Source organism: Monodon monoceros, unplaced genomic scaffold (genome assembly GCF_005190385.1).
Source record: "Monodon monoceros isolate NGI ecotype Baffin Bay Population unplaced genomic scaffold, NGI_Narwhal_1 Super_Scaffold_11, whole genome shotgun sequence".
Lineage (NCBI taxonomy): Eukaryota > Metazoa > Chordata > Mammalia > Artiodactyla > Monodontidae > Monodon > Monodon monoceros.
The window spans coordinates 74,619,633-74,647,316 of record NW_021703767.1 but is presented as its reverse complement, the minus strand read 5'-3'; the positions used below and the strand labels follow the sequence as shown (position 1 = coordinate 74,647,316).

General features: G+C 37.6%; 1 protein-coding gene across 5 annotated transcripts in view; it reads left to right on the top strand.

Moving 5' to 3' along the window:
* The window catches only part of OPA1 (OPA1 mitochondrial dynamin like GTPase), a 93,963-nt gene that overhangs the window by 32,269 nt on the left and 34,010 nt on the right, over window positions 1–27,684 (top strand). For all 5 annotated transcript variants that reach the window (XM_029214980.1, XM_029214978.1, XM_029214977.1 and 2 more), the window contains 11 exons: window positions 416–546; window positions 3,181–3,253; window positions 3,346–3,418; window positions 4,679–4,794; window positions 5,705–5,769; window positions 6,580–6,656; window positions 19,777–19,942; window positions 22,195–22,347; window positions 23,726–23,834; window positions 24,355–24,434; window positions 27,535–27,675. In XM_029214980.1, the coding sequence (XP_029070813.1) occupies window positions 416–546; window positions 3,181–3,253; window positions 3,346–3,418; window positions 4,679–4,794; window positions 5,705–5,769; window positions 6,580–6,656; window positions 19,777–19,942; window positions 22,195–22,347; window positions 23,726–23,834; window positions 24,355–24,434; window positions 27,535–27,675 (1,184 nt within the window). The remainder of the gene's footprint in view (window positions 1–415; window positions 547–3,180; window positions 3,254–3,345; window positions 3,419–4,678; window positions 4,795–5,704; window positions 5,770–6,579; window positions 6,657–19,776; window positions 19,943–22,194; window positions 22,348–23,725; window positions 23,835–24,354; window positions 24,435–27,534; window positions 27,676–27,684) is intronic.

Here is a 27,684-nt window from a genome sequence, read left to right as displayed (position 1 = left end):
TTATTTATTTATTTATTTATTTATTTATTTATTTATTTATTTATTTATTTATTTATTTATTTATTTATGGCTGCGTTGGGTCTTTGTTGCTGCGCGTGGGCTTTCTCTTTTGGCAAGTGCGGGCTACTCTTCCTTGCGGTGCGTGGGCTTCTCATTGTGGTGGCTTCTCTTGTTACAGAGCATGGGCTCTAGGCCTGCGGGCTTCAGTAGCTATGACACATGGGCCCAGTAGTTGTGGCTCGCGGGCTCTAGAGCACAGGCTCAGTATTTGTGGCGCACGGGCTTACTTGCTCCTTGGCATGTGGGATCTTCCCGGACCAGGGCTTGAACCCGTGTTCCCAGCACTGGCAGGTGGATTCTTAACCACTGTGCCAGCAGGGAAGCCCTACAATGTCATTTTTCAATTTTTTTTCAGATGGATCTGTGGATGCTGAACGCAGCATTGTTACCGACTTGGTCAGTCAAATGGATCCTCATGGAAGAAGGACAATATTTGTTTTGACCAAAGTAGACCTGGCAGAGAAAAATGTGGCTAGTCCTAGCAGGGTGAGGGCACGTTCTTTATACAAGCTCCAGTTATGACAGGGACTGGTTGGGGGAATAAAAAATTTCGTTGTGAAATACAAGTAGTAATGGGATTTTTCTTGGTTCTCATTAAAAACAAAGTATTGTATAGTTATAGTAAATTACTTAAGTGCAATATCCAGGTATAAGTGAAATTCCACAACTGTAATCAGTTTGCTTCAAATACTTAAAACTGCTAATGTTGCTTACTCTAATTTAATTTAAATTTTGTATGTTGACATACAGTCATTAACCTCATTTGTAGTATTTTTTGTTATAGTTTAAACTTTTTTTTTAGTTGATGTTCATTAATTAATGTAAAACTAGTGACAGTTTAAATTCCTTTTGGGCCTTACTTATTTTGTCCTGTCTTTTTAAAATTTTTTTATGATTTATGTATTTTTTTCAGATAAACATTATGTTTCTTAACTGATGAAAGACTGTGAGGCAGAGTTTCATAATAGAGAAGGCATTGGATGGGGTGTCAAGGCTCAGCATTCTTATCCATGCTCTACCACCAACCAGCTGCATGTCCTTGGGCAAATCTTGTTACTTTTCTGCATCCAGTCAGTGCACCATCCAACCTGTTAGTCTAGTTGATCTCTAGGTCATTTTCATTTCTGAGATTCTGTGACTTCTATTCATGGTATTCAGTGTCCCTTCTCTCCTCCTCCCTTAACAAGGAAAGAATTTTATTTCAAGGTATGATTGTGTGCAAGGTTTATTAGGACATGCTCTCTACTTAATTATGAAGGCATAAAAAAGTGGGTAAAAGTGGGTAAAAGTGCACAATCTGTAGCCAGATTGCTTGGTTTCACATCTGCTCTACTGTTTGCTAGTTGTGTAACCTTAGGTGAGTTGTTTTACTTTTTCAGTGCTTTAGGCTTTCTCATCTGTTGGAAATGAAGATATTAATGGTACTGTCTCATAGGTAATGAAAATTTATTGAGTTAAATATCCATCGTAAAGTGGTTGAAATAGTGCTTTGCACAAAAGTGTTATGTAAATGGTGGCTATCATCTGTTGTTATTATATCTTCATCCCCCATGGAACAACTTCAGATATAAGTACCCATCCCTCTGGCTACTGCTTAGAATTTCTCTTTTTCCCACCCGAAACTCTGTAGGACTATGCCTCTGTGATGGGGTTCCCAAGGCAGACCACCCCTAGGCTCCCTGATTCCGTAGGACTCACAGGACTCAGTACATAGTCATACTTCCACCTAAGATTTTATTACAATGATAGGATGCAAAGCAAAATTACAAAATGAGAAGGTGCAGAAGGTGATATCTGAAGGAAACCAAGCTCAAGTTTCCAAGAGTTCTTTCCTAGAAGAGTCATACAGGAAATGCTTAATCCTGCCAGCAACAAGTTACTCATTAGAGACACAGCGCCTAAGGTTTTTATCGGGGGCTGTTCATGTAGCCACCCTCAAGTACCAAGATTCCAGACGCCCAAAGGAAAGCAGATGCTCAGCATAAACCACATGGATTGCACAATGAGCCACTGTTATTTAGGGAAAGTTTTATATCAGTGTAGGGAATTGTTTACCAGTTAAGTTCCCAGATGCCAGCCAAGGACAGGCAGGCCTTTCTGAGGACAGCAATCTCAGGCCTGCTGTGTTAACTCTTTTCTGTACAGCCTCGGTGACCTTAGCTTAGCCTTGTTTTTAAGGGTAAGGCCTGCCCTTGGCAGTATTGGTCCTGATAGGGAGGAGGGGAGAAGTGAGGTAGAAGCAAATTTCTGTGCTTCCTTCCCATTTCCCATCATTCCTTTCATTTTTCTCCTCTTCTTTAGGATAATGAGTTTGCATTTCCTTTGAATACAGTTGAAGCTTGTATCAGTCTTTTTTTATACCAAAGATTCAGCATTAGCTTAGAAATGTAACTTGTCTTAGAGGAGGGATTCTTATCTCAGTATTAATCTTAATGAGCTTCTGGGAGTAGGAACTCTTTTATGTTATGTGTGAATGATAGATCTCTGTGCAAATGTGCATTTTTCTGGAGACAGAGTCTGTAGTTTTTATTTCATTTAGAAAAGGAGTTTTGACCCTAAAAGAGTTGAGAACCACTGGATCCAAATTTTTTTTTATAGAGTTAAAAAAGAAAAAAAAAAAAAGACTGTCCAACTTTGTTAGAATTTAGATATTGGGGAAATAATAATAGAAGCTACTATTATTGTGTGCTTCTGCATGCCTGGCACTGTGTTAAGTATCATATAACCTTTTCAACTACCAGTTTGAAAAAGTTAAGTAGCCTACTTAAGGCCACACACCTAGCAAGTGCCAGAGAAGAAATTCAAACTAAGGCCTGACTCCAAAGCTCTATATGTCATTCCAAGTTCTAATTTTGGTACTTAAGTTTTAACAATACATTTTTAATATAACAAAACTAAATGTATTTAATTTTTTCCTCAAAGAGCAATTGAAATGCATTTCAGTACTTTTGTACAGACATATATAGCAATTGAAATACATTTCAGTACTTTTGTACAGACATATATTTACCCAAACATATACATATATAGCATTATTAAATTTGCTTTCTAAATAGCATGTTATGCTTTAAAAATTATGTCAACTTAACATCTGCTTATTTTTCCCACTTTTGAAAATAGATTCAGCAGATAATTGAAGGAAAACTCTTCCCAATGAAAGCTCTAGGTTATTTTGCTGTTGTAACAGGAAAAGGTATGCAAAGACAGATTATTATAGTTTTCTGTTGTTTTCAAATAATAAAAATGAATTTTATTAGTGAGAACTTTACCATCATCTCTCCCTAGGAAACAACTCTGAAAGCATTGAAGCTATAAGAGACTATGAAGAAGAATTTTTTCAGAATTCAAAACTCCTAAAGTAGGTATCTTGTTTAAATATTTAAAGAATTTATAGTGAGGGAGTAACTTCAGCTGTTTTCATTTAAAAGTTTGTTTTATAGCTATCAGTTTAACATTGAATTTCCAGAATTGAATTCCCAAATAGCGATCTGTATTTAATAAGCAAGTCCTCAAGCTACTCTGACAGAATTGGGAGCAGTTTGTCACACAGTACAGTACATGCTGTTGTAATAAATTGCCCCTTGGCATATGGGCATTGGAGACCACACTGACACCACTTAAGTTGTTTTACTTATAAGGTGATTTTTTAAAATCAACACTTACATGTTTAAATGCGTGTACACATTTCTCTTACAGTATTGGGGAAAGTTGGAGTGAGGGGTGGGAGTGTGAAAGGGGTGTCCTTAAATAGATATTGACAGAAATTAACAGAAAATAAGATACTGACAGAAAAGCAATGAGGAAAAGCTAAAGGGCAACTGAATTTTAAAACATTATAACATGTAGAGAGTCTCTTGAACTGGAAGAGTGCGTTTGCCTCTATATTAGTATAGTAAGTCAAGGTCGTCTTTTCACACGTAGTCTTGAGAATTGTCTGTTGGGTTGGGAGCTGGCAAGTGGGTAGAACTATGCTATCCAATATAGTTGTCACTAGCCTTGTGTGCTTGTTTAAATTTATTTATTTATTTTTGGCTGTGTTGGGTCTTTGTTGCTGCACACGTGTTTTCTCTAGTTTCAGCAAGCAGTGGCTACTCTTTGTTGCAGTGCGCGGGCTTCTCATTGCAGTGGTTTCTCTTGTTGCGGAGCACGGGCTCTAGGTGGCGTGGGCTTCAGTAGTTGTGGCTCTCGGGCTCTAGAGCACAGGCTTAGTAGTTGTGGCTCATGGGCTTAGTTGCTCTGCGGTGTGTGGGATCCTCCCACACCGGGGCTCGAACCCATGTCCCCTACACTGACAGGCAGACTCTTAACCACTGTACCACCAGGGAAGTCTCTAAATTTAAATTAGTTAACATTAAATAGAAGGAAAATGTGAGTTCCTCAGTCACACTAGCCACACATTTCAAGGGGTCAATAACCCCATGTGACTAGTAGCTACCATATTGGACAGCACGGGTATAGATTACTTTCCTCATCACAGAAAGTTCATTGGACCGCCCTAGTATAAAATGATTTAAGTGGCTATTCTCATTATGTTATAACAAGCACATTCTCAAACTTGGTGATAGTATTGTCCTTTCTGCCACTTTAATATACTTTAGCTCTGGTTATTGTTCTGTAGGACAAGCATGCTAAAGGCACACCAAGTGACTACAAGAAATCTCAGCCTTGCTGTTTCGGATTGCTTTTGGAAAATGGTACGAGAGTCAGTTGAACAACAGGCCGACAGTTTCAAAGGTAAGTTGGGTTTTTAAAATAAACTCTCAAATTTAGATATTTTATTAGCTGGCAGTCTTGGGCATCCATCACATTCTTTACTTCCTTTGCTTTAACAGTTGCTTTTCATTCATTTACTATAAGATAGTATGTAGGAAAAGGAAAACTACAAATCTTCAGTTGTATGAGAGCAGGATTTTTCTTTTCAGGGGAAACATTGCTAGGAGAACATTACAAAATTTAAATAGAAAGTTTGCAGTACTGTTTGGGAGAAAGAACCTAGTATAACTATAGAGAGCTCAGATTCTGCCTTTTTAGAGGAAAGAGAGGAAGTGTGTTGGGAAGCAGAGCAGACAGTGTACTTTCAGCTACGTTGTACTGGTTCCTGAATACCATGCTTTCTGGTTCCATGGCTTTGCTTGCTTCCGTAGTTTCATTTGGTGAGAGTATATCCTCCGCCCATTTTCTCATTAGGAAAGCCTACCTATTTATCCCATTAGTCCCTCAGCAACCTTGTAAGTGTCATTCTCATCTTACAGAAGAGCAAACTGAGGCAGAGAATAATTTACCTAAGTAACACACCCAGCATCAAACAGTAATAGATAATAGACCCAGGGTTTGAATGGGGTTCAAAATCAGGATTGAGTTGGTGGTATGACTTCAGAGTCCCATGCTCTTAGCAGCTGTACTAAATTGTGTCAGCTGTGTGCTTTGTGGATTGAAAATGGAGAAACTAAAGTCAAAGGGATTAGTTTGGAAAACTGTTGTAATAATGCTATTCTGAGATATTGAGAGCCCAGAGTACTCAGGAGCTATCTGTGCACACTCAGAAATTCAGTTAATATAGCAGATATGTGAGAGATAGCCTTTAACCACTGCATCTGGAACTGAAGAGAATCCTCAAGCTTGAGCATTTTTCCTTCTTCCTCAGCAACACGTTTTAACCTTGAAACTGAGTGGAAGAATAACTATCCTCGCCTGCGAGAACTTGACCGGGTAATATTTATGTACCTCATGTATTCTGTAGATATCTAATTTAGTATTGTGCTCTAACAAAATTTATGTTGACAAGCAAAATCTGGTAAGCTAAATTGTTTTGGTTTTAACCATGATTACTAATTTAGAGTTGCAAGAATACATTTCCACAAACAGTTGTCACTTTTACAAATAACTTAAATTATTTATTACATAATAAAAAAAGTAATTAGGGATCATAGGATATCCAAACAAGTATTCAAAATCTTTTTCTGAAAAAGTGAAGAATAGTCTTTCAAGGTCTTATAAATTAACATATTTATGTAATGTAAACTTAAAAATTATATATCAGCTTTTTAACCTTTTCACTGTTTATACTCTAAGTTAATAGGTCTTAAGTATTGGTTTTCCTTGATTATAAAATGCCATCAGTTGTAAAAGACATTTTAAGGGGTCAGTAACCCCATGTGTATTGGTTTTCCTTGATTATAAAATGCCATCAGTAGTAATACACTAAATTAATGTGCGTTGGTAACTTTCACATAATGTTTGTTACGTAAAAAACTTACCTGAACAAATGTTCCGTGAAAAACTGCATTCAGAGTTGAATAAGGTAGACGTGTGTCAGTGTCTTTGTCCTTATCTGGATATTGGCATTCCTAAAGAAAGAGACTAGAAGAGAAGAGCGTTACTTGTTGGTCAGGCATGCTTCAAACCTAAGTCCAGCCAGTAGCTTGTCAGAGGCCTTCCTTTTAGTTATCTCTGAAAATCATGGCAGGGCAAATTGACTGTCTTATGAAAATCTTACTTACGTGTATCTATATTGCCTAGGACGAACTGTTTGAAAAAGCTAAAAATGAAATCCTCGATGAAGTTATCAGTCTGAGCCAGGTTACACCAAAACATTGGTGAGTATTTGACCTTTTCTCAAAGACTTTACTATGTGAATTATAATGGAATACTAAAACTTAGATTGATAAAGCAGTGATTTATTGTATCCTTGGCCTGTCCCCCCAAACACTTAGTAAATAGGCAAGAACATAAAGGTATGTTTTTTTGCAAAATCTAACCACTATCCTAGTCTAACCAATTAAATATTTTAAGTATAATGAATTATGTATTTATTCTGTATGTCTGAGAAGAGATATTCCGAAAGATAACTTTCTCCATGCTCTTTTTTTTTTTTTTTTTTTGCGGTACGCGGGCCTCTCACTGTTGTGGCCTCTCCCGTTGCGGAGCACAGGCTCCGGACGCGCAGGCTCAGTGGCCATGGCTCAACGGGTCCAGCCGCTCCGCGGCATGTGGGATCTTCCCGGACCGGGGCATGAACCCGTGTCCCCTATATCGGCAGGCGGACTCTCAACCACTGCGCCACCAGGGAAGCCCTCTCATGCGCTTTTGAAATCTTCATTCATCTTAGGTTTTTCCTTATCTTATACTTAATAAATACATAATTTTGATTTCTATAAAATCATTTAGGTAAAAGTTTTATCAAATTGTGCTTTAGCTAAGTATCAAACAGTCTAACAAAACCAGTTGCTCTTGTTGGATTACACGTAGAGAACAAAACTACAGAGAAAATTGATTTGTAAACGGAGAAGAGTATATTACTTTCAAATTCTCACATCTGCATAAGAACACTGGTGCTTTTGTAATATGTGTGTGATATGTTTTGTACAAATCACATTTGAAATTGAATCCTATTTGAGATTTTTTTTTTTAAATAGCAAGTAAATGCATTCTTTTGAAAAATACTCATGCAAATCGCTTTTAGGACCAAGTGTCACCTTCAATTTATGTTTTATGTAAATATTGGCACTCTTAAATATGTTGGAATGGCAGTAACCAAAATAGTTTCCATGTACCTCAAGCAAGCTATGTATAAATAGCTTAAATTTAAAATTTTTATAATCATATTTTAATTAACAAGTCCCTTATATAAAAATTATCTTTATAATGAAGTCTGTAGTATTTTAAGAATTTATTATGCTTGGAGCAGAACTGCCATTTATTATGAATAGTTTCTGTAACTCTTATATTTGCTCAGTTGAAGATTATCAAAATGGAACTTAGACAGTAGTGTCCAGTCCTTAAGTTTGTATTCAGTACTACTAGTTTCCTTATGTTGGTGCCCTTTCTTCCTCAGTAGTGAACCCTTTTCTCTCTTCAAGTAGTCAAAATTTGCCTATTTTTAATCTCTCTCCTTATTGAAAAAAGAATTCTGATCTTATCTGTATTTGTTGATTGATTAATCATATATATATATATACAAAAAAAAACTTGTTATCATTAGTATTTTAAGCCAGTTCTATGGCTTTCTATAAGTCATCCAGCTTTTGAAGTTTGCAAGAGATATGTGTGTGTGTATATATGTATGTATGTGTATAGTATATACATATACACATACACACAGAATGAATAGTACTACTTACTAGGTTGTATGAAGATAATGTACAGAAAAAGTGATTTGTAAACTATGATAACTCATAATGCTATTTATGGGAGAAAAATGTGGTGCCTCTCTGAATTTCTGGCATCATCAAATGGAATGGTTAGTTTTGTTTGGACAGAGCAAGTCTGAAATCAAAGTGTACTTACACTTAAGCGAGCCTTGAAGATAAATCTAATTTACTTAACACACGGGTGGTGAAGGGAATTTGTGAAGGGACAAGAAACCTATATTGCCAGATTGCCTATTGAGAAGGCAAGGGAGAGAACTAGGACATCTGGCTGCTAGAGATTTATTCTTTGAGCTGCTGGATCTTTTCATCACCGCTCCTCCACCTCCGCCGCACCCTTTTTCCCCTGACGCTGTAGCTTAACACAAACATAGATCAAAATAGCAGGTCCTAATCTTAGCTGTTTGTGCCACATTGATTTCAACTGCACTGCACCCAAAATGTTTTATTTTTGTGACACAGTTGATGTTGTATCAGGTAGTATCTTTTTGCTGCTTAATGCCTTATGTGACATTTTAGGATACACCTCTAAGATGTTTATAATTATTTAAGTCACAGGACTGTTTGATCTGTATTTATAATCTGGAAGCACTGTTACAAGCATTTTGTCATTCTATACTTCAGTCATATTTTAAGAAAGTTATTGGAGGTTTAGATTTGACATATGATTCATTAGAGTAAGAAATAGGCTCTTAGCGCTTTCACACAATATACTTGATCTTTAGGAGTCGATTACGGACACTAAGCAGGAGATAGTTATTTTATCCTTATTTAGAAGGATAGCTGGCAGAATTTCTAGAAATACACTTAAAAATGGTATCGCAGTATACATACAATTTTTGGTGAAAAGTATTAAGTTTATTTTGTTGAAGTTAAAAGAATGAAAGGAACATGGGAATGCACAGTTAAGTACCCTAACTCAGATGTAAGGAATCAAAAAAGATTTCTTATAATTTGAGATTTAAAGAGTGAATAGATGCTAGGTAAAGGCAGTGACCAGAATATTGCAGAGGCCAAGAGGTGAGAGCAAGAAAAGTGACACAGGTAACTGAAGACAGGTACCTATGGCTTTAGCATAGAAGGAGGCAAGAGGAAGAAGATGAAACGGTGGCTATAAGCAAGATATAGATGATTAAGGGCCTTAGAAACCATGTTTAGAAGCTTGAAATTTATCCCACAACCAGTGAGGGCCAATGAAGAGGTTTAGGCAGATTTGCAGTTTAAAAAGATTTTTGTAGTAGGGAAAGTGGAATACAGATGGAGAAAACTGAGCAAGGAGACAGTTGACTGTTGAAATAATCTAGACCAGAAGAGATAGTGGCTTGAACTTGAATAGTGGTTGTGTAGGTGGAGAAGAGGAGACATTTTTGAGATATTTGAGAGGTTACCTAGAGGATAGAATTGACAGGATTTAGTGATTGGATGTGTAGGTAATGGAGAAGAGGAGTCATTTAAACACTGAGTACATCTATATCCAGTAATTATATTGCTAGGGCTCTATTGAAGTGAATATATTTTTGACGAAGATGAACACATAAGAATCTTCACCATGGTTTTGTTTATAAGTGTAAAAAATTGAAAACTTGTGTTTTTATTTGTAATTACATAATATTTGATTTATCCATAGAGTGGATTACTATGCAGCCATTGAAAAATGTAGGATGTCAACATGGAAAACTATGTACAATATACTTTAATATTATAGTTATTAAACAGTATGTGTAATATCACCTGTGTAAACACACACAAATAGTAATGTAGGCATTGAATATTTTTAATGATAAATTAAGCTGTGAATAGTGGTCATTTAGTGAAAGAGACATTATGGAGGACTTCTTTTTCTGTATTGGTTTTAAATTATATGGAGTAAGTCCTCTGCTTTAAAAGAAGAAATTTTTATTTTGAAAAAAAATTTAATTAAAAGGGCATATAGGTAAAGTTCAGGAGATAAGGGGGGTGATAAATAGAACTATAATGGTAGTTGTATTTTATGTATTAGTGGTATTTATCCCTGGACGATGGCAAAACTTAGAGAAGAAGTCTACAATCACCTAGAATATATACTGGGGGAACTGGTCGATGTGAGTAGAGGACTAATGGTCTGGAAGAGAGATTGTGGGGTAAGGAGAACATCCACTTCCTGACTCTGAAGCACATTCAGCTAATGAGCAGCTTCCAGGCAGCAGAATTTGAGGACAGTTACTGCCTGTAAGAGAGGGTCAGGAAAGGTTTGAAGATGCAAGGAAAAGGGAAAGAATGAGAATATAAAATGGTTTGTTTGTTATGGAACAAGGTATTGGAGGCACAATAAAAGTTATTGTGATGGAGGGGAGCAGGGGGAGTCTGGACAGAGGACAGCAGCTTAGTGATGAAAGGGCAAGTGAGCTGGGTAAGGATAAGTGACAGCAGCCACCTCTGGTGGATTGGGAAGCTGCAGCCTCCTTTGAGAAAGTTACCTAAGGCTTGTCAGAATTTGGTGGTGTGGAATTTTGTTATGATCTCCTTGAAAGGGTGTCTGGGTTGTACAGTCCTGTCCCATAGACTCCTAGGAAGAGATTAACAGACCATGTCTGTTCTGAGGCAGGAGCAGCAAAAGGCCTTCGTGGTCAGAGGCTGTATCCTGATTTTTTGTTCATCTTTCAGATATCTTGAGTTTGTGTTTAAAATTGTCTGAATAGATGGCCCTGACAAACTTCTTTTCTTCCGCCTTGCTCTTAAAATTCTCCCATTGTTATTAATGCCGTGACTAAATGGACTTTGTCCTTTGATCCTCAGTGGTGTATTCTCTCCGCATATTCTTTCTGTCTCTCTTTCCTTCTTTCCTTCCTTCCTCCCTTCTTTCCTTCCTTTTGTTTTTATTGAAATATAGTTGACATACAATATTATGTTAGTTTCAGTGCACTACATAGTGTTTTTTTAACATCTTTATTAGAGTATAATTGCTTTACAATGATGTGTCAGTTTCTGCTTTATAACAAAGTGAATCAGTTATACATATACATATGTCACCATATCTCTTCCCTCTTGCATCTCCCTCCCTCCTACCCTCCCTATCCCACCCCTCTAGGTGGTCACAAACCACCGAGCTGATCTCCCTGTGCTATGTGGCCGCTTCCCACTAGCTATCTGTTTTACGTATGGTAGTGTATATATGTCCATGCCACTCTCTCACTTTGTCCCAGCTTACCCTTCCCTCTCCCTGTATCCTCAAGTACATTCTCTAGTAGGTCTGCATCTTTATTCCCGTCTTGCTCCTAGGTTCTCCTGATCATTTTCTTTTTTTTTTTTAGATTCCATATATATATGTTAGCATACGGTATTTGTTTTTCTCTTTCTGACTTACTTCACTCTGTATGACAGTCTCTAGGTCCATCCACCTCACTACAGATAACTCAATTTCGTTTCTTTTTATGGTTGAGTAATATTCCATTGTATATATGTGCCACATCTTCTTTATCCATTCATCCGATGATGGACACTTAGGTTGTTTCCATCTCCTGGCTATTGTAAATAGAGCTGCAATGAACATTTTGGTAGATGACTCTTTTTGAATTATGGTTTTCTCAGGGTATATGCCCAGTAGTGGGATTGCGGGGTCGTATGGTACTCCTATTTTGAGTTTTTTGAGGAAATTCCATACTGTTCTCCATAGTGGTTGTATCAATTTACATTCCCACCAACAGTGCAAGAGGGTTCCCTTTTCTCCACACCCTATCCAGCATTTATTGTTTGTAGATTTTTTGATGGTGGCCATTCTGACTGGTGTGAGATGATACCTCATTGTAGTTTTGATTTGCATTTCTCTAATGATTAATGATGTTGAGCATTCTTTCATGTGTTTGTTGGCAGCAATCTGTATATCTTCTTTGGAGAAATGTCTATTTAGGTCTTCTGCTCATTTTTGGATTGGGTTGTTTGTTTTTTTGTTATTGAGATGCATGAGCTGCTTATATATTTTGGAGATTAATCCTTTGTCAGTTGCTTCATTTGCAAATATTTTCTCCCATTCTGAGGGTTGTCTTTTGGTCTTGTTTATGGTTTCCTTTACTGTGCAAAGGCTTTGAAGATTCATTAGGTCCCATTTGTTTATTTTTGTTTTTATTTCCATTTCTCTAGGAGGTGGGTCAAAAAGGATCTTGCTGTGATTTATGTCATAGAGTGTCCTGCCTATGTTTTCCTCTAACAGTTTGTTAGTTTCTGGCCTTACATTTAGGTCTTTAATCCATTTTGAGCTTATTTTTGTGTATGGTGTTAGGGAGTGTTCTAATCTCATACTTTTACATGTACCTGTCCAGTTTTCCCAGCACCACTTATTGAAGAGGCTGTCCTTTCTCCACTGTACATTCCTGCCTCCTTTATCAAAGATAAGGTGACCATATGTGCGTGGGTTTATCTCTGGGCTTTCTGTCCTGTTCCATTGATCTATATTTCTGTTTTTGTGCCAGTACCATACTGTCTTGATTACTGTAGCTTTGTAGTATAGTCTGAAGTCAGGGAGCCTGATTCCTCCAGCTCCCTTTTTCTTTCTCAAGATTGCTTTGGCTATTTGGGGTCTTTTGTGTTTCCATACAAATTGTGAAAATTTTTGTTTTAGTTCTGTGAAAAATGCCAGTGGTAGTTTGATAGGGATTGCATTGAATCTGTAGATAGCTTTGGGTAGTAGAGTCATTTTCACAGTGTTGATTGTTCCAATCCAAGAACATGGTATATCTCTCCATCTATTTGTATCATCTTTAATTTCTTTCATCAGTGTCTTATAATTTTCTGCATATAGGTCTTTTGTCTCCTTAGGTAGCTTTATTCCTAGATATTTTATTCTTTTTGTTGCAGTGGTAAATGGGAGTGTTTTCTTAATTGTACTTTCACATTTTTCATCATTAGTGTGTAGGAATGCAAGATGTTTCTGTGCATTAACTTTGTATCCTGCTACTTTACCAAATTCATTGATTAGCTCTAGTAGTTTTATGGTAGCATCTTTAGGATTCTTTATGTATAGTATCATGTCATCTGCAAACAGTGACAGCTTTACTTCTTCTTTTCCAGTTTGGATTCCTTTTATTTCTTTTTCTTCTCTGATTGCTGTGGCTAAAACTTCCAAAACTATGTTGAATAATAGTGGTGAGAGTGGGCAACCTGTCTTGTTCCTGATCTTAGTAGAAATGGTTTCAGTTTTTCACCATTGAGGACGATGTTGGCTGTGGGTTTGTCATGTATGGCCTTTATTATGTTGAAGAAAGTTCCCTCTGTGCCTACTTTCTGGAGGGTTTTTATCATAAATGGGTGTTGAATATTGTCAAAAGCTTTCTCTGCATCTGTTGAGATGATCATATGGTTTTCTCCTTCAGTTTGTTAATATGGTGTTTCATGTTGATTGATTTGAGTATATTGAAGAATCCTTGCATTCCTGGGATAAACCCCACTTGATCATGGTGTATGATCCTATTAATGTGCTGTTGGATAGTGTTTGCTAGTATTTTGTTGAGGATTTTTGCATCTATGTTCATCAGTGATATTGGCCTGTAGTTTTCTTTCTTTGTGACATCTTTATCTGGTTTTGGTATCAGAGTGATGGTGGCCTCATAGAATGAGTTTGGAAGTGTTCCTACCTCTGCTATATTTGGAAGAGTTTGAGAAGGATAGGTGTTAGCTCTTCTCTAAATGTTTGATAGAATTCGCCTGTGAAGCCATCTGGTCCTGGGCTTTTGTTTGTTGGAAGATTTTTAATCACAGTTTCAATTTCAGTGCTTGTGATTGGTCTGTTCATACTTTCTGTTTCTTCCTGCTTCAGTCTCAGCAGGTTGTGCATTTCTAAGAATTTGTCTATTTTTTCCAGGTTGTCCATTTTATTGGCATAGAGTTGCTTGTAGTAATCTCTCATGATCCTTTGTATTTCTGCAGTGTCAGTTGTTACTTCTCCTTTTGCATTTCTAATTCTTTTGATTTGAGTCTTCTCTCCTGGCTAATGGTTTATCAATTTTGTTTATCTTCTCATAGAACCAGCTTTTAGTCTTATTGATCTTTGCTATCTTTTCCCTCATTTCTTTTTCATTTATTTCTGATCTGATCTTTATGATCTCTTTCCTTCTGCTAACTTTGGGGTTTTTTGGTTCTTCTTTCTCATTGCTTTAGGTGTAAGGTTAGGTTGTTTATTTGAGATGTTTCTTGTTTCTTAAGGTAGGCTTGTATAGCTATGAACTTCCCTCTTAGAACTGCTTTTGCTGCATCCCGTAGGTTTTGGGTCGTTGTGTTTTCATTGTCATTTGCTTCTAGGTATGTTTTGATTTCCTCTTTCATTTCTTCAGTGATCTCTTGGTTATTAAGTAGTGTGTTGTTTAGCCTCCATGTGTTTGTATTTCTTACAGATTTTTTCCTGTAATTGATATGTAGTCTCATAGCACTGTGGTTGGAAAAGATACTTGGTACGATTTCAATTTTCTTAAATTTACCAAGGCTTGATTTGTGACCCAAGATGTGATCTATCCTGGAGAATGTTCCATGAGCACTTGAGAAGAGTGTGTATTGTTTTTGGATGGAATGTCCTATAAATATCAATTAAGTCCATCTTGTTTAATGTATCATTTAAAGCTTGTGTTTCCTTATTTTCATTTTAGATGATCTGTGCATTGGTGAATGTGGGGTGTTAAAGTCCCCTACTCTAATTGTGTTACTGGCGATTTCCCCTTTTATGGCTGTTAGTATTTGCCTTATGTATTGAGGTGCTCCTATGTTGAGTGCATAAATATTTACAATTGTTACATCTTCTTGGATTGATCCCTTGACCATTATGTATTGTCCTTCTTTGTCTCTTGTAATACTCTTTATTTTAACGTCTCTTTTGTCTGATATAAGAATTGCTACGCCAGCTTTCTTTTGATTTCCATTTGCATGGAATATCTTTTTCCATCCCCTCACTTTCAGTCTGTATGTGTCCCTAGGTCTGAAGTGGGTCTCTTGTAGACAGCATATATACGGGTCTTGTTTTTGTATCCATTCAGCCAGTGTATGTCTTTTGGTTGGAGCATTTAATGCGTTTACATTTAAGGTAACTATCGATATGCATGTTCCTATTACCATTTTCTTAATTGTTTTGTGTTTGTTATTGTAGGTCTTTTCCTTCTCTTGTGTTTCCTGCCTAGAGAAGGTCCTTCAGCATTTGTTGTAAAGCTGGTTTGGTGGTGCTGAATTCTCTCAGCTTTTGCTTGTCTGTAGAGCTTTTAATTTCTCTGTCAAATCTGAATGAGATTCTTGCTGAGTAGAGTAATCTTGGTTGTAGGTTTTTCTCTTTCATCACTTTAAATATGTCCTGCCACTCCCTTCTGGCTTGCAGAGTTTCTGCTGAAAGATCAGCTGTTGACCTTATGCGGATTCCCCTGTGGATTACTTGTTGTTTTTCCCTTGCTGCTTTTAATATGTTTTCTTTGTATTTAATTTTTGATAGTTTGATTAATATCTGTCTTGGCCTATTTTTCCTTGGATTTATCCTGTATGGGACTCTCTGTGCTTCCTGGGCTTGATTAACTATTCCCTTTCCCATATTAGGGAAGTTTTCAACTATAATCTCTTCAAATACTTTCTGAGTCCCTTTCTTTATCTCTTCTTCTTCTGGGACCCCTATAATTCGAATGTTGGTGCGTTTAATGGTGTACCAGAGGTCGCTGAGAGTGTCCTCAATTCTTTTCATTCTTTTTTCTTTATTCTGCTCTGCAGTAGTTATTTCCAGTATTTTATCTTCCAGGTCACGTATCGGTTCTTCTGCCTCAGTTATTCTGCTATTGATCTCTTCGAGAGAATTTTTAATTTCATTTATTGTGTTGTTCATCATTGTTTGTGTGCTCTTTAGTTCTTCTAGTTCCTTGTTAAACGTTTCTTGTATTTTCTCCATTCTATTTCCAGGATTTTGGATCATCTTTACTATCATTATTCTGAATTCTTTTTCAGGTAGACTGCCTGTTTCCTCTTCATTTGTTAGGTCTGGTGGGTTTTTATCTTGCTCCTTCATCTGCTGTGTGTTTCTCATTTTGCTTAACTTACTGTGTTTGGGGTATTCTTTTCGCAGGCTGCAGGTTCGTAGTTCCCATTGTTTTTGGTGTCTGTCCCCAGTGGCTAAGGTTGGTTCAGTGGGTTGTGTAGGCTTCCTGGTGGAGGGGACTGGTGCCTGTGTTCTGGTGGATGAGGCTGGATCTTGTCTTTCTGGTGGGCAGGTCCATGTCTGGTGGTGTGTTTTGGGGTGTCTGTAGCCTTATTATGATTTTAGGCAGCCTCTGTGCTAATGGATAGAGTTGTGTTCCTATCTTGCTAGTTGTTTGGCATAGAGTGTCCAGCACTGTAACTTGCTGGTCGTTGAGTGGAACTGGTCTTGGCTTTGAGATGGAGATCTCTGGGAGATTTTCACTGTTTGATATTATGTGGAGCTGGGAGGTCTCTTGTGGACCAGTGTCCTGAACTTGGCTCTCCCACCTCAGTGGCACAGCCCTGATGCCTAGCTGGAGCACCAAAGAGCCTGTCCTCCATACAGCTCAGAATAAAAGGGAGAAAAAATAGAAAGAAAGAAGAAGATAAAATAAAGTAAAATAAAGTTATTAAAAAAATTATTAAGAAAAAACGTTTTCTTAAGTAATTAAAAAAAACAAACGGACAGACAGAACCCTAGGACAAATGGTAAAAGCAAAGCTGTACAGACAAAATCACACACAGAAGCAGACACATACACCCTCACAAAAATGGAAAACGGGAAAAAATATATATATATCGTTGCCCCCAAAGTCCACCTCCTCAATTTGGGATGATTTGTTGTCTATTCAGGTGTTCCACAGATGCAGGGTACATTAAGTTGATTGTGGAGATTTAATCCGCTGCTCCTGAGGCTGCTGGGGGAGATTTCCTTTTCTCTTCTTTGTTCCCACAGCTCCCGGCGTTCAGCTTTGGATTTGGCCCCGCCTCTGCGTGTAGGTCGCCTGAGGGCGTCTGTTCTTCACTCAGACAGGACGGGGTTAACGGAGCAGCTGCTTCAGGGGCTCTGGCTCACTCAGGCCGGGGGTGGGGTGCGGGCGGGGAAGGGGCACGGAGTGCGGGGCGAGCCTGCGGTGGCAGAGGCCGGCCTGACGTTATACCAGCCTGAGGCGCGCCGTGTGTTCTCCCGGGGAAGTTGTCCCTGGGTCCCAGTACCCTGGCAGTGGCGGGCTGCACAGGCTCCCAGGAGGGGAGGTGTGGATAGTGAGCTGTGCTCGCACACAGGCTTCTTGGTGGCGGCAGCAGCAGCCTTGGCGTCTCACGCCCGTCTCTGGGGTCTGCGCTGATAGCCGTGGCTCGTGCCCGTCTCTGGAGCTTCTTTAAGTAGCGCTCTGAATCCTCTCTCCTCGCGCACCAGGAAACAGAGGAAAGAAAAAGTCTCTTGCCTCTTCAGCAGGTCCAGACTTTTCCCCGGACTCCCTCCCGTCTAGGCGTGGTGCACTAACCCCCTGCAGGCTATGTTCACGCCGCCACCCCAGTCCTCTCCCAGTCCTCTCCCGGCGCTCTGACTGAAGCCGGAGCCTCAACTCCCAGCCCCGCCCGCCCCGGCGGGTGAGCAGACAAGCCTCTCGGGCTGGTGAGTGCTGGTCGGCTCTGATCCTCTGTGCGGGAATCTCTCCACTTTGCCCTCCGCACCCCTGTTGCTGCGCTCTCCTCCGTGGCTCCGAAGCTTACCCCCCTCCGCCACCCTCAGTCTCCGCCCACCAAGGGGCTTCTTAGTGTGTGGAAACCTTTCCTCCTTCACAGCTCCCTCCCACTGGTGCAGGTCCCGTCCCTATTCTTTTGTCTCTGATTTCTTTTTTCGTTTGCCCTACCCAGGTACATAGGGAGTTTCTTGCCTTTTGGGAGGTCTGAGGTCTTCTGACAGCGTTCAGTAGGTGTTATGTAGGAGTTGTTCCACATATAGATGTGTTTCTGATGTATTTGTGGGGAGGAACGTGATCTCCACATCTTACTCTTCCGCCATCTTGAAGCTCCTCCTCTACATAGTGATTTGACAATTGCATACATTATGGAAGGGTCATCACGATAAGTCTAGTAACCATCTGTCCCCATACAAAGTTATTACAGTATTATTGGTCATGTTCTTCATGCTGTATATTACATCCCATGACTTATTTATTTTACAACTGTATGTTTGTACCTCTATCTTCTTCACGTGTTTTGTCCTCCCTCCCATACTCTTGTTTTCTGGTTTTAAGGGAAAAAAGACCTGAAAATTAGCAAGGGAAGACCTGCAGCTAAGCTCATTGACTCAATAGACTTAATTTTACACAAAATATTGAGTATGAGTCAACTTGCCTGGCAGGAATTGTTGGCTCTCCTCACCCAAGAAAAGTGCAGTTTGGCTTTTGGACAGAATGGGGGTGTTTCTGTTGCCCTGAGCTTTGCAACTGCATCCTAAAAGATGAGGTTACTCCTAAGACTGATCATTTGATAAACACGGTGTTTTTGTATGTTTTAGCACTGTGTAGCAGTAAAGATTAGTTTGGGAGAAGCCAAATATTTTCTAGAGATTTCAAAGTTTTTCTTGATTGAAGTAGTTTTCTTTATTCTATTTAGAGAACCATATTCTTGTAAGATGTCTTTTAAAAGGTGGAATTTTCAGCTTGATCATTCATCCTTTATGTTATCATGAAATGTTGAACAATTTTACCTAGCAATATCCCGTAATGTCTCTTTGCTTTGTGCTGTGGTCTGATAAATTGTTAAAATCATACCAAGAAGTTTACAGTCTTGGACTCTACTTCACAGTCAACACATATAAAGTATGTATTAATATTAGGTAAATGAACACATAAAAAGATACTTGGAATTATTAGTCATTAGGGAAATGCAAATTAAAACCATAATGAGATACCACTGTAAACCTATTACAGTGACATAAATGAAAATGACTAATCATACCAAATGTTGGCAAGATGTAGAGGATCTAGAACTCTCATACTCCTCTGGTGAGAATGTCAAATGGTTCAACCAATTTGGAAAACATTTTGGCAGTATCTTATAAAGGTAAATATATAATTACTATATGATCCAGCCATTCCACTCCTAGATATTTGCCCAAGAGGCACAAGAGCCTATGTCATACAAAGACTTGTACTTGAATGCTCATAGCATCTTTATTTGTGATAGCCTGCAACTGGAAACAACCCAAATGTCCGTCAGCAGGTGAATAAGTAAACAGATTTATGCAATGGAATATTACTCAGCAAAAAAGGAAATGAAATATTAATATACACACAACATGGATGAATCTCAAAGTAATTATGCTGATGAAAGAGGACAGAGAAAATAAGAATACATGCTACATGACTGCATTTATATTAAATTGTAGAAAATAAACTAAGCTGTAGTGACAGAAAGTAGATCCAGTGGTTACAACTTTTGAGGACGATGAATAAGTTCATTATCTTGATTGCGGTGATACATAGGCATGTACATATATCAAAACTTTAAATATGTACAATTTATTGTAAGTTGATACTTCAATAAAGCTGTTTATAAAGGCTTAATATTTGAATTTGGTGTTCTTGGAACTTTTTTTTTTTAATTTCAGGGAGGAAATCCTTCAGCAGTCTTTGTGGGAAAGAGTATCAACTCATGTGATTGAGAACATCTATCTTCCAGCTGCACAGACCATGAATTCTGGAACTTTTAATACGACAGTGGATATCAAGCTTAAACAGTGGACTGATAAGCAGCTTCCTAATAAAGCAGTCGAGGTTAGGATATAATTTAATTAAATGGGTAAGAAGCATTATGTGAAGGGATTAGGAGCTGGAAATTTTAGGTTTTATTCCTATCACAGCCACTATCTTTCTCTTTGGTCCTTATGCTCCTTTTATTCTTTATTCCTAATCTCTGTATTGGGATTAACCTTAATGCTCCTACCGGTTACTACTGTCAAAAAAATTTACTAATTGGTATGGTGTTGGTCTGAGGGTACTGGTTCTCCTTCCAAAGGTAGCATTTAACAAAACTGGCAAAATTTGTTTGAATGTGAAATATTTTTAACTTCTTCTGTAGTTAGAGATTCCATAAGGAAAATGTTTAATGGATGAAACATTTTATTTGTTGATTTTATGCAGGGCTCAATTTTACTTAAATAATTATTTCCTTAGTTAGGACCCTGCCAGAAGGTTAGACTAGGAATTGTAAGCAAGTACCTTAGAGAAAGCATTTCTGATACCCATGTATCTTGGCTCTACCACTTTGTAGCTATGCGATCCTTGGGCTGTTTGCTTAATAACCTTCCTGTTTTCTCATTTATAAAATAAGGATGAAAGTGTTGCCTACATCGTAAATTGTTGTGAGGAGTCAAGGAGTTAACATATGTAGAATACTTAGACAGTATCTGCTCCATAGTAACCATTTGGTAAATGCCAGCTGCTATTATGATGATTATGAGCATCATCCAAGTTGATCTTGCCAGGCACATTACTCTGAAGAATGATTGTTGTAGATAAGAGCCAGTGTGTCCTTTGCTTCGTTGTGAAGTTGTTCACAAAATTAGAATCCGTGTTAAAAATAATTTGGGGGGCTTCCCTTGTGGCTCAGTGGTTGAGAGTCCGCCTGCCGATGCAGGGGACATGGGTTCGTGCCCTGGTCTGGGAGGATCCCACATGCCACGGAGTGGCTGGGCCCGTGGGCCACGGCCGCTGAGCCTACGCGTCCGGAGCCTGTGCTCCGCAACGGGAGAGGCCACAACAGTGAGAGGCCCGTGTACTGCAAAAAAAAAAAAAAAAAAAAATTTTGTTTTTCATACCTACCTTAGAAACAAAATGTCAGTGTCTAATTATTCAGGTGTATTTTACCCCTTTCCTATCCTTCCAGTCCTTGCTTCTTTATCTCTGTTCTCAATTTCCTCAAATCTCTTTTTCTAAGAACTCTTACAGCCACTGTATCTAAGCTCTGTGTTGCTGACCCCTGGTCTCGACACATTTCCCCCTAAAGTAATCAGAGAGCTGCTGCCACTTCTCCTCACTACTGGCTCTAACATTTTTCTGGACCCTGTCCCATGATAGCATATTTTCATATCCTAAGTTTCAAGCAGCAGAAGTAATCATAAAAATGGCAAGTGATTCTGTCTTTTGCTGCTTTCTCCCTTCACACATAGGTGTGGTAGAAAGATGTGAACCTGCTGAAGGTCAGGAAACAGATTTTAATACCTCACTCTATATTCTTGGACAGTCACCTTTCTTTATGCCATAATTTCTTAATGTTTAAAACGAAGGGGGCTAGATATAAAATACAATATTAACTAGCCCATTTAGTCCTAAGTAGGTTTAGTTCTTAATTGATTTTGACACTGTGCTCTCCTTTCACTGTTCAGATAATTGGGAATTAGCAATAGTACAAGGCTGAATAATACTCACCTGTGTTCAAAAGTACTGACACATTACCTCATATATTTGCATAAGGGCAAAGATGTGTAAAAACAAAGTCATTAAGAAATTTTAAACTTTTTGCAGTATGGAAGAGGCAGGCAAACTCAGATGTTGTAGAGAGTGAAGTAAATAAGTAAGTGAACCTCCGAGTCTGGTGGCTGATGTGGCCTGCATGCCTTCTCTGAAAGGACAGGCAGCTCCTGTTTAGCTCCAGCGGCGAAGGTGTACAGGAACATGGGCCCAGTGTTGCCAGGTGGTTCAAGTGAGGCTGGAAACATGGATTTTATAGGAAGTCTCTCAGTTTTTAAATGTTGGTTACTATTTTTTTTTTTAAATTTGAGATGCTGTGTATGTGTAGCGAAACATGTCAGGAGGCCAAGTCTATTCCACCAGCTACCAGTATGAGCTCTTGAGGGCAGAGTTTATATTTGCTGTACCTTTTTTTAAAAATGTGATTTCATATGTATTTTCTGATTAACTGATTTATCACATCTACTTGGCTTAAATTCATGTGTTTATTTTTCTTGTTACACATTAAATGAAAGTATGCAATATAGGTGCAGCTTTTTTCTTTTAAATCATTCTAGGTTGCTTGGGAGACCCTACAAGAAGAATTTTCCCGCTTCATGACAGAACCGAAAGGAAAAGAGCATGATGACATATTTGATAAACTTAAAGAGGCTGTTAAGGAAGAAACTATTAAACGCCACAAGTGGAATGATTTTGCAGAGGACAGCTTGGTATGTCGTTTGTATATTAGGGTGCCAGCCTCATTTTTTTACATAATTTCTCAAATTGATATTCTTTTATAGAATATTTTTATATGACTATTTAAATTAGGTTCTGAATTGAAAATAAGGAAAGAAATAGATTTACGAAATATAATCGGTCTTTTGACGTTTTTCTGCCCTTCTAAAATCGCCCTCTGCTATTTCTTTCTTGGCTATCATTTCAGAAGAAAATCAAACCTTGCAGTAAACAGGTTTCTATAAACTTCCACAGAATTTACATGGGCCTGAACTATGGATAGCTGCTTCTCATTTTACCCTCAGTGGTAAAAAGAATTAGATGCATTGGTTTTCAGTGGAGTTGAGTCAAAATGTTAGATTCCTAAAATCATAATGCTAACTACCATGTGTTGGATGCTTACAAGGTACCAGAAACTCTATGTATTTTGTAAGCATTGTTTTATTTTGTTCTTAAGCAGTTCTATTGTTGTCATTGGCAAAGCTGGGATACGAGTCCCATTGTGTCTTTGTTGTAAAGCCTGGCTCCTGACCTTCATCACCTGATAAATCTTTTGTTACGTAGAATGTTCTCATCACCTAATCAAACCTTTTTTAACCACCCACTCTGTCCAGACAGTTATGGGAGGAACTGTTAAAGATAAGACTGAGCAGTTTTCTAAGAATGCATATTTCACTGTGGGCTGATCGTAATTATAGGGTTTTTTTTTTAAAGAAATATTTGTCTTCATATTTGAAAACCATATCCATTCTTGTTAAATGCCTTAATAAGATTGGCTTACTGAGAGAGAGTGGTGCCGTTTTCATTCATTCATTAATTCAAAAGCTATAAGATTTGGAAACCAATTTTCTTAAAATAAGTAACTAACATTTACTTATGATTGTCTAGACCTCTTAAGCTTCCTTCCATTACATTTTCCATTGGTGTTAACAGTGAGATAATGGTTATTGCTTTTTTTTTTTTCTCCTCTCCTTTTTGAAAATGCTAACACATAGGTCATATGGCAAAAAGAAGCAGTAGAGATGATCTGAATCATTAGCTCCTGAATACCAGGGTTCTAGGGTGTAATTTTATGTAGTTAAATATGTAATTCTCTACCCACCCCCCAACCCCCAGCTATCTTCTCGATAGTGAGCTCATTTAATTTGGGCTAGGAGAAAATCTCCACTGTTTTATTTTTTAGACAGAAAGCTGACAAATAAGCAGGCAGATAATAGGACCCTCTGCATTTGTGTGGGAGGGACATACTTTTATGTTGTTGTAGATACATCTGCTAGTTTGGATATTTTCTGAGCTGTCAATTAGAATTAAAATTACTAAAATGACAAGATATCCATCAAAATAGCTGTTTTTCTTTCCTTGTTGTTTCAGAGGGTTATTCAGCACAATGCTTTAGAAGATCGGTCCATATCTGATAAACAGCAATGGGATGCAGCTATTTACTTTATGGAAGAGGCTCTTCAGGCTCGTCTCAAGGATAGTAAGTAGGGACATGGGTTATTGAGTTTTGAGTATTCTCAGTGGATAAAGAGTCATCTAACTTTAGTGAACATTGGTTTAAAAAAAAAAAATCTAACATCTCAAGTTCTTTGTCAGTACTATTCTAGTTGAATATTATTTGTGCAATTTTTTGGTCAACTGCTTGTAACTATTAAAAATGTTAAATTGAAAAAAAAGTGTTAAATTGGACACATGATATTTATATGTACTTATATTCTAAAAAGCTGAAATTCAGACTATTTTAGTGTTTGCTACTATACTTATGGGAACTTTATAAGCAATTATACTTTTCATAGATTCTAAACATATATAATTAAATGCTTTCTTATATATGTACCATATCAATTATACAGTTTTATTCTTTATTTCAACTGACTTCATATTGACACAGTGTTTTTGAAGTGGTTAAGAAAGCAACATAGTATTAGTTATAATTTATGTACCTGGTAAGTGATAAAATTCCTGATAAATAAAAAAAATTTTTTTTTAAATTTTTCTAGCTGAAAATGCAATTGAAAATATGGTAGGTCCAGATTGGAAAAAGAGGTGGTTATACTGGAAGAATCGAACCCAAGAACAGGTAAAAACAAACAAATCTTTGGCATTTTAATTCAGGCATTAAAATATAACCTCTGAATGCCTCTAAGCCAAACTTAATAATTTCAAATATTTTATATCAGCCTTTCTAAAAGACAATAAATCTTTAGAAAAAACAGTAAACTACAAAAGAAAGTCTAAAAAAATATGAGGTAGCTGTTTTTATTAAAAAGAGTGGTTGATTACTTTGTTCAAGTGCCTATTTGAGGTAAAATGAAGACTAAATTTATAAACAGAAGAAAAAATGACAGGGACTTCAGAGGATGTAGAATGAATGTGATTAGAATAAAAGATATAATGTCTTTTTAAAACCTTATTCTATTATTATCACTGGATTTTTCTGTTAGTTGTCTATTTAAACTATTTTATCCTTTTGCATTTTTTGCTCCTATGTTCACAAAATAAGCATAAAAATTCAGACAGGAAGTAGAATTATAGAATTCATATTATAAACATTTAATGATCACTTTAAAAGAACAAAATGGTAAAGGCAAGTATAAATAACTTTACAAATGAATAAATAGAGGGAAAATGTGTAATCATTAAAATCCTCCCCCCCCTTCCCCCCACCTGTTTTTATTCTTTCCTTGTTGTTATGGCTTCTTTTCTTATTAGCATTGAGTCTTACACAACCATCTCTTTCTTATGTTAATTCCTTAAATAAAAGGTGGTAAATAGAATATAAAATCAAAATACATAGATGAAGGAAGTAATGAATAAGAAAAAAAGGTGGCATCTAATTTATTTTCCTTTCTTCCTTCCTTGAATCCATGTAATTAGAGAAATGAGACCATCAGACGTGTGTGTATTGAGAGAGCAGATAAAGAGAATGAAAAATTACCAAATGACATATCATTCCTATTCTTTTTTATTTTTTTTGTTTTTATTTTAAATACAGAGTTAATTATATAATCAACACCCTATGTTTTTCTGGTTTTATGCATTTCTTGTTTCGTAAGATATCTATCAGATATAAGTCCCAGTTTGTCTTAAAATAGTGAAGGGACAGTCTTCCTCTTCTATTTTTTTTTCTGATATGATTTTTGTGGGAAAATGAGTCACTCAGAGACTGAAAAGAAGCTGAAGAAATGGACAGAGTTAGTGGTTGGGTCATGCGTGTATTCAGAGTACATCAGTTATCTCTGCTATACACATGGGCTGTGAGGAGGCGGTCTTTCAGAACAGAATTCCTAGGGGACTCATCAGAGATTTCTGACTTTGAGACAGGTAGAGGCATTGATTAGAAAGAACTGGTGTAAGGCAGGTAACTCCAAAGAAAAATGGCGTCTGACCTTTAAGGCTTAGTGAAATTAGGCCTAATTAGGTCTAGAACAATCAGTGATGGCAGAACTTGCCTCAGCAACTAGTAGTAAATATGCTTTGGCCAAACACTCAGAGAGGAGTGATTCCTGGTTGTAAGTTACTTTCTCAGGAACTTGAACCCATAGGAAATCCCTTCAAGAGAAGCAGAGGAATTAGTTTTACTGTCAGTGCAAGGATCTGTAGCCTAGAAGAGGAATTTGGAAACCCTTCAGAGAAGAGCTTCTCCTAGGGTTATCAGGGCAGCATGTGTAAGACTCAGTCTGACTGTAAAACAAACAGAGGCCATAGTTTGGAGTGTAGAGGGGAGGGACAGGAGAACTGCTGGGGAGGTGTTTGTATATGCAGGTTTTGTTTTCTCTGTCAAAGCAAAGCGTCATGTCAGACTCACCGACTCAAGCTCTCCTCTAACCTCTCTAACCCTCCCACTCCCAGTTGAAAACCACTGGTCTAGACTTCATACCTGGAGTTTTCAGTGAGAAACAGATTCTAGAAGTTGAGAATATCCCTAGGTCCCACACTGCAAGTTTAGATAGATAGCTGTGTAACAGTTCCTTTTCTTTTTGAGTTGGCAGGATTTAGCAGGAAAAGAAACTTAAGATTGTCCTTTGCTAAAGATGAGAAATCCATGTTCTGAAAACTATATTTTACTTTTATATTGTTACTTTTTCCTAATCTTCTGGGGAAAAACCATTCCTTTGAAACATTTTCACTTTGAGCTAAACTAATGGAAATCTTGGTCGGGATAGATGGGAGAGTGGTGTTCTCCTGAACAGCCAGCATGGTGGGAACAGGTGGACAGGTGGAAGTGAAACAGGGCAGGAGGAGTGGGAGAATAGAGTTGGAATTTTCCTTCCTGTCTCAGACCAAATAGCAGAAGTTTAAGGAAACTGAAGTTTCTCTTTATTAAATTTCTTCTAATGTTTTCAGAGAATATTATTTAGTAGTTCCATTTACAAGCCCTTTATTTGTGTTTCAGTGTTATTTTTATATAAATACTCAGATTCCGTAGCTTGGTACAGTTTCGGCCAAAGTGCTATGGTAGTAACTTGTTTAGAGTAGTGAATTTGAAGCTAGTTTCCTGTACCGTGCAGTTTTGAAAGAAGGATGGAAAAAATGAAAAGATAAAGTTAATTTGACACCGTACTGAGTCTTGCTTTCAGACTTACCACTAGTGTGTATGCTTTCCTCATTTGGTGAAGAGATTGTAAACAGTTATAGAGAAGAGACTGGAAGTGAATTTAAGAATGTTGGGCACCTCACAGAAGCAATCTAAGAACGATTTCAATGAAAAGACTTTTTAAAAAAATCAGACTGAATTTTGTATTTATCAGAAAAGGAGCATGTCAACAGGCACAGGGCCTTACAGTCATCCAGTTCTTAGATATGAGGCATTTATAGAACATTATCTCTTCCCATGTATATAGGTCACTTTTTCCTAGATTGAAATCATACCCTAAGGTCAAGAAAGGATGTACATAGTAAGGTGCCTGATCCTGTGACTTGGACAGTAAAACATCTCAGCCAAAGTATCGATAAAGTATAGCAAATAGGGCTAATCCCCTTCCCCCCTTGCCCCCTCACATGTCCAGGTTGTTTTGCATTCATAAGCCAGGGTACTCTGGTTTTCCTTGTTTGTTGTGGTTGAGCTTGTGTCACCAATCGTGCAAAAGTAATATATTTATTAAAATTGGGACTCTGTTTTTATAATTATGCCAAATCATGAACCATCTAAACACAGTCCTCTTTTAAACATTTCAAAGTGTGTTCACAATGAAACCAAGAATGAACTGGAGAAGATGTTGAAATGTAATGAGGAGCACCCAGCTTATCTTGCAAGTGATGAGATAACTACAGTCCGAAAGAACCTTGAATCCCGAGGAGTAGAAGTAGACCCAAGCTTGGTAATAAAC